The sequence below is a fragment of the Grampus griseus genome (assembly GCF_964374135.1).
Source record: "Grampus griseus genome assembly, chromosome: 5".
Classification (NCBI taxonomy): domain Eukaryota; kingdom Metazoa; phylum Chordata; class Mammalia; order Artiodactyla; family Delphinidae; genus Grampus; species Grampus griseus.
In genome coordinates, this window is record NC_138998.1 from 77,073,364 (window position 1) to 77,085,804 (window position 12,441).

The 12,441-nt window shown below is 34.6% G+C and overlaps 1 protein-coding gene across 4 annotated transcripts in view; it reads right to left on the reverse strand.

Annotated features, from left to right (window-relative positions):
• The window catches only part of STXBP5L (syntaxin binding protein 5L), a gene marked incomplete at both ends in the record, with an annotated part of 357,252 nt that overhangs the window by 126,319 nt on the left and 218,492 nt on the right, over positions 1–12,441 (reverse strand). For all 4 annotated transcript variants that reach the window (XM_082655376.1, XM_082655374.1, XM_082655375.1 and 1 more), the window contains 3 exons: positions 5,038–5,163; positions 8,093–8,265; positions 10,394–10,611. In XM_082655376.1, the coding sequence (XP_082511502.1) occupies positions 5,038–5,163; positions 8,093–8,265; positions 10,394–10,611 (517 nt within the window). The remainder of the gene's footprint in view (positions 1–5,037; positions 5,164–8,092; positions 8,266–10,393; positions 10,612–12,441) is intronic.

Sequence of the window (12,441 nt, forward strand, 5' to 3'; positions counted from 1 at the left end):
TTCTACTTTTAGCTTTTTAAGAAACCTCCATTCTATTTTCCATAGCAGCTGCACCAATTTACATTCTCTCGAACACTGTACAAGGGTTCTCTTTTCTCCACATCCTCTCCAACATTTATTATTTGTAGACCTTTTGATGACAGCCATTCTGATTAGTGTGAGGTGATAACTCATTGTGGTTTTGATTTGCATTTCTCTAATAATCAACGATGTTGAGCATCTTTTCACATGCCTGTTAGCTATCTGTACATCTTCTTTAGAAAAATGTTTATTTAGGTCTTCTGCCCATTTTTTAAATTGGATTCTTTGTGTGTGTGTGTGTGTGTGTGTGTGTTTGATATTGAGTTGTATGAGCTGTTTGTATATTTTGGATATTAACCCCTTGTTGGAGGCACAGTTTGCAAATATTTTCTCCTATTCCATAGGTTGTCTTTTCATTTTATTGATGGTTTCCTTTGCTGTGCAAAAGCTTTTACATTTGCATTGATTTCTTTTGCCTTGGGAGACTAATCAAAGAAAATATTGCTACACTTTATGTCAAAGAATGTTTTGCCTATGTTCTCTTCTAGGAGTTTTGGTGTCATGTCTTACATTCAGGTTTTTAAACTATTTTAAGTTTATTTTTGTATATGGTGTGAGGGAATGTTCTAATTTCATTGTTTTATATGCAGTTGTCCAGCTTTCCCAACACCACTTGTTGAAGAAACGGTCTTTTCTCTATTGTATATTCCTACCTCCTTTGTCATAGATTAATTGACCATAGGTGTGTAGGTTTATTCTGGGCTCTCTATTCTGTTCCATTGTTCTATATGTCTATTTTTGTGCCAATACCACACTGTTGTTTTTTTTTTTTTTGCGGTACGCGGGCTTCTCACTGTTGTGGCCTCTCCCGTTGCAAAGCACAGGCTCCGGACACACAGGCTCAGTGGCCATGGCTCATGCGCCCAGCCGCTCCGTGGCATGTGGGATCTTCCCGGACCGGGGCACAAACCCGTGTCCCCTGCATCGGCAGGCGGACTCTCAACCACTGCGCCACCAGGGAAGCCCTACCACACTGTTTTGATCACAGTCGATTTGTAGTATAGTATAGAATCTGGAAGGGTATGCCTTGTTTTTTCCCCCCAGGATTGCTTTGGCAATTATGGGTCTTTTCTGGTTCCATATAAATCTGTAGATTGCTTTGGGTAGTATGGCCATTTTAACAATATTAATTCTTCCAATCCAAGAGCATGGGATACATTTCTGTTTCTTTGAATAATCTTCAATTTCCTACATCAATGTTTTATACTTTCAGCATATAGGTATTTCACCTCTTCAGTTAAGTTTATTCCTAGGGTTTTTTTTTTGTTTTTTGGATGCAATTTTACATGGGATTTTTAAAAATTTCTCTTTCTGATATTTCATTATTAGTGTATAGAAATGCAGCAAATTTCTGCATATTAATCTTGTATCCTGTGACCTTGCTGAATACATTTATTAGTTCTAATAGTTTTGGGGTGAAGACTTTAGGGTTCTCTATACAGAGTATCATGTCACCTGTAAATAGTGACAGTTTTACCTCTCCCCTTCCAACTTGGATTCCTTTTATTTCTTTTTCTTGCCTGATGGCTGTGGCTAGAACTTCCAATACTATGTTGAACAGAAGTGGTGAGAGTGGGTATCCTTGTCTTCTTCCTGAATTTAATAGGAAAATTTTTAGCTTTTAACCATTGAGTATTATGTGAGTTGTGGGTTTGTCATAAATGGCCTTTATGATGTTGAGATATGTTCCCTCTATACCCACTTTGATGAGAGTTTTTATCATAAATGGATACTGAATTTTGTCAAATGCTCTTTCTTTGTCTACTGAGATGATCACATGGTTTTTGTCTTTCCTTTTGTTAATGTGGTGTATCATATTGATTGAGTTGTGTATGTTGAACCATCCATCCTTGTGACTCTGGAATGAATTCAACTCGATCATGTTGTATGATCCTTTTTACGTATTGTTGGATTTGGTTTGCTAATATTTTGTCAAGGATTTTTGCATCTATATTCATCAGTGATATTGGCCTATAATTTTCTTGTCTTGTAGTATATTTGTCTGGTTTTGGTGTCAGGGTGATGGTGGCTTCATAGAATGAATTTGGGAGTGTTCCCTCTTCTTCAATTTTCTGGAATAGTTTGAGAAGGACAGGTATAAGTCCTTCTTTGTAATTTTGGTAGAATTCCCCACTGAAGCCATCCAGTCCTTGACTTCTGTGCAGGGAGGTTGTTTTGTTTGTTTGTTTTTGTTTTTTTAATTACAGATTCTACTTCACTTCTAGTGATCAGTCTGTTCAAATTATCTGTTTCTTCTTGATTCAGTTTTGGCAGGCAGTTCTATCTACAGCCAAAGGGGCTTGTCTCCTCTGTGTAGGGCCCCAGGACTGGGAATTCCAGTCTGTGGCTTGACCTACTCAGCCCCCAGGGTAAGGGTCCACAGGTGCAGACCTTCTCAACCTTTCAGCTCCCTACCCAGGGTGGAGGTCCCAACCCTATGACTTTTTTCCATCCTACCCTGTTACATGGAAATCTTTCTTGCAGCTTTAGTTGTATAGGAATTCTTCTGACAGTTTCCAGTTCCATGAGACTTGTTCCACATGTAGGTGAATTTTTGAGTTGTTTGTGGGGGGTGATGAGTTCCACATCCTCCTACTCTGCCATCTTGATCCAATCCCTTTTCAAGTTTTGACATCAGGTTATGTTGGCCTCATAAAATCAGAGGAATATGATTTTTTTCTTTCACAATTCTCAGAAAGAGGAATAAGTTCTCAGAAAGAAAATAAGTACTGTTGTTACTTACTTCCTAAAACTTTGGTGGAATATACATGGATAGCCAATTGAACTGGAGTTTTTTGGCAGTTGAGAGTATCTATGAGGCAGGCGTCCAAGCTTTCTCATACAAGTGTAGGTTCTTCAGAGGCTTTGTAATGACTGTCAACCCCACAGTAACTTTATAAGGGAAATATGCTCTCTACCTGACTTACTTATTCCAACAACCTTCAGCTCCTGAACCTGGCAATACACCTTCATAGCTCTTAATTTTGGCATTGCCTTGCCTTTGTAGGTCAGTCTCTAAGTAGGGAACCCTGAAAATGGCTTGAGCTCAGCCAACTTCAGTGATAACTACCCGGGTTAAAAGATAAGCATATCTTCTTGCCATATCAAACAATGGGATTATCAGCTGTCCCCACACTCCCTTCCTTTCCTCCCCTCATCCATGGATTGTTCCTGCCAGCTTTCCTACCAAAGAATTTTTCAGCCAAGAAGCAAGCTCCCAATATCATATTCACATACATCTACCCCCGCCCCAAATTCTAGGAACACAGGTTTTCTTCAGGTATTCACCCTTTCAGCTGGCTTCAAGGAGTTCTCTTAGAACTCATGAGACTTAGCTTAGGGGCAGACTGGGAAGTATAGAAATAGAGCCAAATATATATATATTTTAATGTATTATTTGATAAAAGATGATTCCAAATTTAGAGGGGAAAGATGAAATATCCAGGAAGTGGTATTGGCATAACTCTTAGTCATCAGGTAAGAAATAAAGTTTAATCCCTATTTCATACCTCATACCTAAATAAACTCCAGATAAAGACTTAAATATATTAAAGAAACAATGATATAGGACAATATTCTTCATTATTTTGAAGTGAAAAAGGCTTTTCTAAGTATGACACAAAATCCAGAGCCATAAAAGAAAAAAATAGAATTTAAAAATTAAATTAAAAATTTTTAAATTTTTGCATGGAAAAAACCATCCTAAACAAAGTCATAAAAGAAACAAAAGAAAGGAAAGTATCTATAGGTTACATCACAGAGAAAGCTAACTTACTTACTATGTAAATATTTTTCACAAATCTAAAAGACAACAACTCTGCCAAAAAATGGACAAAGAATAGAAACAGAAATGTCACAATAGAGAAAAAGATGTCCAATTTCACTTAAGATACAAGGGAAGTGTTAGTATTATAATAATATACTCCCTTTTACTTAAAATGACAGGGATTAAAAGTTTGGTTATATACTATTGTTAGAAAGGTTGTAGGGAATCAGGTATTCTCAAACATTGCTGGTGGGAGTAGAATTTGGTACAACTTCTATGCAGGGCAACAACCTAGGAATAAGGATTAATTAGAACTAAATTAGCTTTTAAAGGGAATACAATCCAACTTTCAAAGACAGGATGTCTGACTGGATTATGCTGTTCTGCACTTTCTACTGACTCTCAGTTTAGCCTGTCAGAGGAAATGAAAAATACTTTTTGGAGAATCATAACATCATTTAGAACCTCAAATTATCTCTATAATATTCTCTATAATATATATATATATATGTGAGTATATAATGTTCATATAATTTTGAATTAAAAAAAACAAAACGGAAACAAAATCAAAAAGCAAACGTAGGTTACATGAAGACAATATAATGTGACCAAAAACCAAGACAAATGCTAAGCTAGAAACCAGTTATGGAGTTATCAAACACATATTTAAAGTAACTATATTCGACATGTTCAAGGAAATAAAAGACAAGAGTGATAATTTAAGAAGGTAACAGAAAGCTTTAAAAAGAACCAAATGGAAGGTCTAGAACTAAAAAATAACTGAAATTGAACTCCATGAGTCAATCTACCATTAGATTAGACAGCACTGAAGAATTAGTGAACTTTTAAAGACAAGTCAGAAGAAAGTATCCAAAATGAAACACAAGGAGGGAAAGGATAGAAAAGACAAAGCAAACAAACAAACATGTATGAGTGTATTAAAATCCTAACAACCTCCCAACAACATTAAAAGTGGGGATACTATTAAAGTTTGACATCAAGAAAGAACACAGAATCACAGTTTATATTTAAATTATTATTTTTCTTAGTACAATTTTCAATCTAATAAAAATCCAGGTAAGGGCTTCTTTCCATTTTTAGGATTTCACTTAAGTATTTTAAAAGAAACATTTAAATATATCAAACATATCAGATAAACAGTACACATTAGAAGACTATTAACTACTTACATTCCATATGCCGAGCTTACAGCAAGGCTAGTAATCTGTTGTGGAGGTTCACCATCCACCCAGACCAACTGAATAACAAGTTCTGCTTGATACCCTGGAGGCATCCGCACTGGTCGTGTCTTAACACTAGAAAACAGAAAAAGTAATTGCATCATATACAGTTCAAATACGTATGTTCATGCTTATTTTCAGAATTTACAACAAATCTTCCTACAGAAATATACAACACCAGGCATTGAGGACATTATGCAGGTAGGCAGTATCTTCTCTAGCTGTCTCAAAATAAACCAAGACACTTCTGATTTCTTAGCCTTTCCTTTAAGTAGTTTTTCAGTCAGATCCACAACTTCACCTGGCTTTCATCAGTTCCTTTTTCTCTTGTGATAGTAGTATTTTTAATTATTTTTATTATTTATTTTTCTTACATAATATTTGTTACATATATGTAAGTTATAATGCATAACAATAAAAACTATGACCATTAATCTACCACCCAACTTAAGAGTTCAACATATTCAAAAGCTGAATTCCTGCTTTCTCTATGAATTTGCTCCACTTGCATCCTTCTCTATTCCAGCTGACAGCAGCTCTTATCCTTCTAGTTATTGAGTTTAAAAACCTTAAAGTAATCCTTGACTAATATTCTTATACCTTGCATCTCATATCTCACATCCAACCAATTATCAAATGTATTGGTGCTATCTTCAAAATATATGCAGAAGCTGACCACTTTTTATAATACTTTAGTACTGCTACCATCCTAGTTACAGTTGACAAATAAAAATATGGGATATCCATTTAAATCTGAATTTCAAATAAACAATAAATAATGGGTTTATTTTGTTTATTTGGTTTTTTTTTTTTACTGTATTTCCCATGTAATATTTGGGATATACTGATACTAAAAATGTTCATTGTTTCTCTGAAATTCAAATTACTGTATCCTGTTCTGTTTTGTTTTCTTCTGTTTTGCTGAATCTGCCAGACCTTAACATTATCTCTAGGTAGGTGCAATAGCCTCCTTATTGGTCTCCCATCTTTTACCTTTCCCTTCCATCCCCAAATCTACCTTCACCATAGTGACCAAAGTGACCAGTTTAAAATTTAAGTCTGATCATATCACTTCTGTATTTAAAACCCTATAATCATCCCCATTTAATTAGGAATAAAAGTCAAGGTCCTTACAATGGCCTATAATTTGCCCTCTATTACCCATCTGACTTCATCTCCTACTACCTGTCCTCTACTGCCCACCATCCTTTCCTTGTTCTAGCTACACTGACCTCCTTATATGCCAGGCACTTTAAGACCTTTGCTTTAGCTGTTCCTGCTGCCTGGAATACTTTTCCACCAGATATTCTTCAGATAACTCCCTCATCTACATTTGGTTTAAGTCTCATCCTCCTAATGAGGCCTATGATGACCTCATACAAAGTCAAAAGAAAATCAGATAATTGCACAAACATGTGTATATTGATAAGAATTGTAATATTGCTAAAAACGAAGAGCTGGCAGTATTGAAAGGCTTATTTATTAGCTTATATATATGGATATCTAAATCCAGCAAAGGAAAATCATTTAGGGATGGATGCCAACATATAATTTAGTAAAGCATAGATTATATGCAACTCAAGAACCACTTGTAATATACTGTAACTCAAAGAATAATATACTTCTGCTGCTTGGTCCTTTGGAGCTTATATACATAGAGGATTATACTGAATCCCCTTGGTTCTCTTGATAATCCTTAAGATTGTCACTTCTACTTTACAAGTCTGCATTAAATGCTACAACACATGGTATTATTTACTTCATCTCCACTATCAGATTTCTGCTGATTTTACTGGTTTTTCTCTTTTATCCCTATCTTTTATATTTTTTAAATTTTATAGAAAAATACTCAGGTCATTGCAGGACCCACTTTAGTGATGGGTCTTCTTAGCTAATAAATCTACAGTGCTTTCTTAAGCTTTGTTTAATTTTTTGTTCTCTTTCTGTCTTTCATTTTAATATAAATCAATTAAGTGAAGCAAAGTGATATGAAGGAAAAATTAAATGTGTAAAATTATAACATTATGAAAGTTTTCCATTTGCTAAAGTTTAATGATTTTGTTTCCCCTTCATAGATTTTCCTCTCAGTAATGCCTACTTATACTTCCTTTTTTAATTTCACAAGAAAAATTTGGGGTGCGGGGCAGAAGCAATGATTACAAAAGTACAGCAACTGCTAACTGTATGGTAAGCTTATTTTTCTCCGGAAACCTCATCTTTAAATTTCCCATAAGTGTTTTTATAGGAAATGAGGAAACTAGTTATCCACAGTTTCTTGAGTAGCAGACTCAGATAGTTTCATATGAGGCTCAGAGAAATTCCTTGCTTAGGCTAAATTCTCCAACCAGCTAATACTAGAAACATTTGGTTTGACGATGTAGAAGCAGTAAGTGGTAACTTAAGGAAACTGCATTCTTTTGTACCCTATTACCAGAAAGCATAAAAACAAGATAAACATCACTATAGGCTTGATTAACTTTAAGTTTTATTTGAGCATGACACTAAATTTGTTTAGATATACTGAGACAATGCAGTTTATTACAAAATAGTATCAGTTGAAAAAAGAGAAAGAAATATTATGCAATATCCTAGTAACCATGAGAGAAAAAAAGCCTTTTTTCTGACATAGTATTCTTGTAGTAAACATGGTTTAACTTTTGGATTACAAGAAGGCTGAAGACGTTCCCTAAAAATACTTTATCAGTTGAGAAGTACCAGGCAAGTGGCAAGTTTCTGCTCTGCCAAACGTTTTCCCATTCTATCAAAGCTATGTTTTCTTTAGGGTCGGTCAGGGAAGGAAATATATTAATTAGTAATGAAGAATGGAAATATTGTGCCCTCTTCATAGATATTCCAAAAAAAGAAGACAAAGGTACCCCTTGGTGGACTGTAGACCACTTGACAACAACTTAATAAAAGAGGAGGATGATTTTATTTGGTACAGTTTCAATGAATTATACAATTAACATGTAAAATTGTTTTAAAATTTGGTAGCAACTCTTACTTGAGGCATGGGATACTATCCTTCGTTACTCCTTCACTAGCCACAGTGTTAGTGCTCCCAGAAAGACTCCTTGAAGAAGGAAGCTGGGATGAGAGATCAGGAAATGGAGGACTTGTGTCTGGTTCTGGCGTAATAATATCTTCAATATCACACTGAAGTCGTACCTCTAATGACTTAAAAAAAGAAAAATCAAGTTTTGATTTAACCTAGATTTTCATAACAATCACATTAAAATATCTGGTACTCTTTCAGTAATTATTCATTATTTTTTTCAGATTAATTAGTTCAATTCATAGTAAAGTTGAGATACCCCAAACTGAATTAAATAATAAATTATATAGAATATTCAGTGGCATTCACAAAAAAATGTAAATTAAAAAAATAAATAAATTTATTTATTTTTGGCTGTGTTGGGTCTTCGTTGCTGTGCACGGCTTTCTCTAGTTGTGGCGAGCAGGGGCTACTCTTCATTGTGGTGTGTGGGCTTCTCACTGCGGTGGCTTCTCTTGTTGCAGAGCATGGGCTCTAGGCACGTGGGCTTCAGCAGTTGTGTGGCACACGGGCTCAGTAGTTATGGCACATGGGCTTAGTTGCTCTGCGGCATGTGGGATCTTCCTGGACCAGGGCTTGTACCCATGTTCCCTGCATTGGCAGGCGGATTCTTAACCACTGCGCCACCAGGGAAGTCCTTAAAATGTTTTTTAATTCTTCAGAATTATAAGAAAATACCTACCAGTGGAGATAAATTTTCTGTATAATAAATATTCCTTAAGATAAAGTATAAATTACAATTCCATATATGATAAAATAAAAGGAGAAACTGGTCATGGTTATTCCAATGAAAGAAACTAAATTGGATGTGTGTGTCTGTAAAAACACACACACACGCAACACACAAATTGTTATTTGTACAAAGCTTCTTAGCTTTAAAAAACCTTCATTCAATCTTGACTTTGAATTACTTCAGTATAAATTTTCCAAAATAAATTCCATATTTTTGTTTGTTTCATTAGTTTAGCTCTTATATAATTTCATTAGCTTGGTCAGAATTGCTTAATGAAAAACATATGATAATTTATACTGGAATAAAAAGGTGATCCACACCCTTTTTTTTTAAAGCTGAAAATGTTTTTAAATTACTTTATGACTGCATTCAATGCTCAAATAAAATCTATTTTATAACAAACATTCACTTTTCAATGTAAAAATAAGCATTTTTGAGATTAAAAACAATTGCTTACAAAAAGTGTAATTATGGAGTAGTGAATACAGCAATATTATCAAAATGATTGTCATAATTATCTTAAAACTTAAAACCTCTGGTGACAATAACAATTACCAATTATTGAGTGCTTACTAAGACACTCTGCTAATGACTTTATATAATCATCACAAGAACTCTATGAAAGTGGCATTACAATTTCTAGTTTATGATTATTTTCTGTTTTTCTATTTTATTTACACAGGAAGTTATATGAGTGATGAAGTTGAGACTTACCCAGACTGTACTACTGACTAATGGGCCTTGTGACTTGTTCAGAATCACACAGATATTCATTGGTAAAGCCAGAATTAGAAGCTAGGCTCATCTGACTCCAAAGCCTGGGTTTTAACTAATATATACTTTAAGGGCAATGTTTAATTTTAGCCGTTGAGGTAAAAACAGTTATACATAGGCCTTTAATAGATAATCTTTATTTTCTGATAAAATGGTAAAATGGACTGGGTAGAGAAGACCCATTATCTATAGGTGCCTTAAGTTAGATTTAATTTATCCCATGAGAGCATCATTATTTTGAATAATTAAATTATTTCATCAGTTTAAAAATTAAGATTACGTAAGGCAGGCCCATAATTATTTCCACCCTACAAATATGTTGCTATTTAAAAAATCATTCAAAGTAATCTTATTGTAGTTGAGAAATAATCATTTATGGCAATTAGTTGGCAAAAAGATAAATTTTTTAAAAATTTAATAAAGATATAGAACAAAGCTTGCATTAATTTGACATTTATATATAAAATAAATCAGTAACTATCTATATAAAACCTATAGGCACAATCTATCCTATTTAATAATACTAAATTTTGATAGAGAACTGTTTTTGTCATTTTAAGCCAAATTTTTTTTTAATATGTTATAATAAGTAACAAGAACAATTAAAAATTCTATGAATTGGATTACTGGCCACATACTGTACCCTTGGTGGCTTAAAACCATACCAAGCACTAGTTAAGATCTATGATAACTGTTTTCTTTTAATAACTCTAAGTGTGAAAGTTAAATTTTAAATGACTTACCACTATTTCTGTTGTAATTTCATGTCTGCTGAATTTATAAATTATGACATATGCAGAGACTCCTGATACACAGAATATTCTGCTCTCTGGACACCAGTGGATCATCTGAATGGCATATGGATCTTCCTCTACAATTTCACATGTTTGTTTTCCTTCTCCTACCTTCTGTTTTTCAAACACTTTTGAAGTTTTTAGCTTGTACAGCATCTGCAGTGTTACTATAAGATATTGAATCATAGTTATCTTCTAATTTGAACTTAATTCATAGATGTTGTCGAAGCCTTTTAAATATACGTATTAAATCACAAAAGTAAAACCCAACTGAACAAAATAAACTACATTTTAACAAGGAATCATTCAATGTCATGCTCTCATATCAGTACCATTTAGCTGGAGGAAGACTATAGGGAAAAAATAAACATTTATTGAACATATACTACATACCAAAGAACATGTAGGACCTTTGTATGCATTGTCTCATGAGCTCCTCAGAAAAGTCCTGCGAAGTGAGTATTTTTATCCTTGTTTATTGACAAAAATACTTGGGTTCAGAAACTTTTAAATGAAACTACTGAGCCTACTTCTCTCTTAAGGGGGACTCCTCAATACTATTTCACAATTTTTTCCTTTGATTGTTAGATGAGAGGTTGATGCTATTCTTCGAGGGTTTATTCCTCTCAACAGATTTTTAGACACTCCTTCAGATGAGAAACATTTGTAATTTACCAGTACCAGTTAGTAATATTGGGAGTCCAATGATCTGGACTCTTTTAGAAAGAATCTTTTCTGAGTGGCTCTGTGTTAGGAAATGGTCAGTTGTAATTGCTAAAAAAGTCTGGTTTTGTGAATTGTTTTGGGGAATATTTATTTGGGGGAATATTATTTCCATTTTAGAACCTGATGATAACTCCGCTATATAAAAGCTCTGATTCTACAAAGGATCCTTGAGAAACATTCTAAAACTCTAGGAGTTCCTGCCAAAAGTGCATAATCTGAACCTAATCATGAGAAACATTAGTCAAACACAAATTGGAAGAGATTCTACAAAATAACTGGCTTGAACTCCTAAAAATGTCAATTTCAAATACTCAGCAACCATTCCAGACTAAAGAAAACTCAACAGATATGATAACTAAATCCAACAAATAATCCTAGATTTTCTTTTATTATGAGAGATATTATTGGAACAACTGGCTAAAACGGAGTCAGATGTGGAAGTTAGATAATAGTATTGTATTAATATTAAGCTCCTGATTTTGATAACTATAATTCGATTATATAGAAGAATGCCCTTGTTTGTAGGACGTATACACTGAAGTATTTAGGGGGGCATGTACTGTTAGAGGAGCATGATGTTTGCAACTTACTCTCAAATGATTATAAAAAGCTATATATATATATGTATATGTGTGTGTGTGTGTGTGTGTGTGTGTGTGTGTGAAAATGGAGGGAAGAGAGGAAGACTAAAGGGTGGGGGAGGACAGGAGGGAGGGGGAGGGAGGAAGCGGGAGGGAAGGGAAGAGAGAGAGAGGGAGCGAGCAAGTGCTAGATTGAGAGGAGGGCGGGTGAAGGGAACACATGCATACATAGATATTTGGGGAATCTGGCTGAAGGCTATACAACAGTTCATAGTATGTTTTTATGATTTTTCTGTAAGCCTGATGTGACATGGAAATATTAAAGAATATTGCAGACATAATTATTTAACTTTGAGTTAATCAACAGAGATTATCCTTAGTAGGCCTGACAGAATCAGGTGAGCCCTTTAGTATATGTGCTGCCGAAGTGAGCACCAGGTGAGCCCTTTAAAAGAGGGATCAGGGCCTTCCCTGAAGTTAGAGAGACACTCCCTTGCTGGCCTTGAAGAAACAAATCACGAGTTTTAAAGCTGCAAGAAAATGAATTCTGCCAACAACCACAAAAGCTTGGAACAGAACTCTGAGCTGCAGGTGAAACTGCAGTCCTAGCCAACACCTCAACTGCAGTCTCTGAGACCCTGAGCAAAGAACTCAGCTAACCTGAACCAGATTCATGACACACGGAAACTG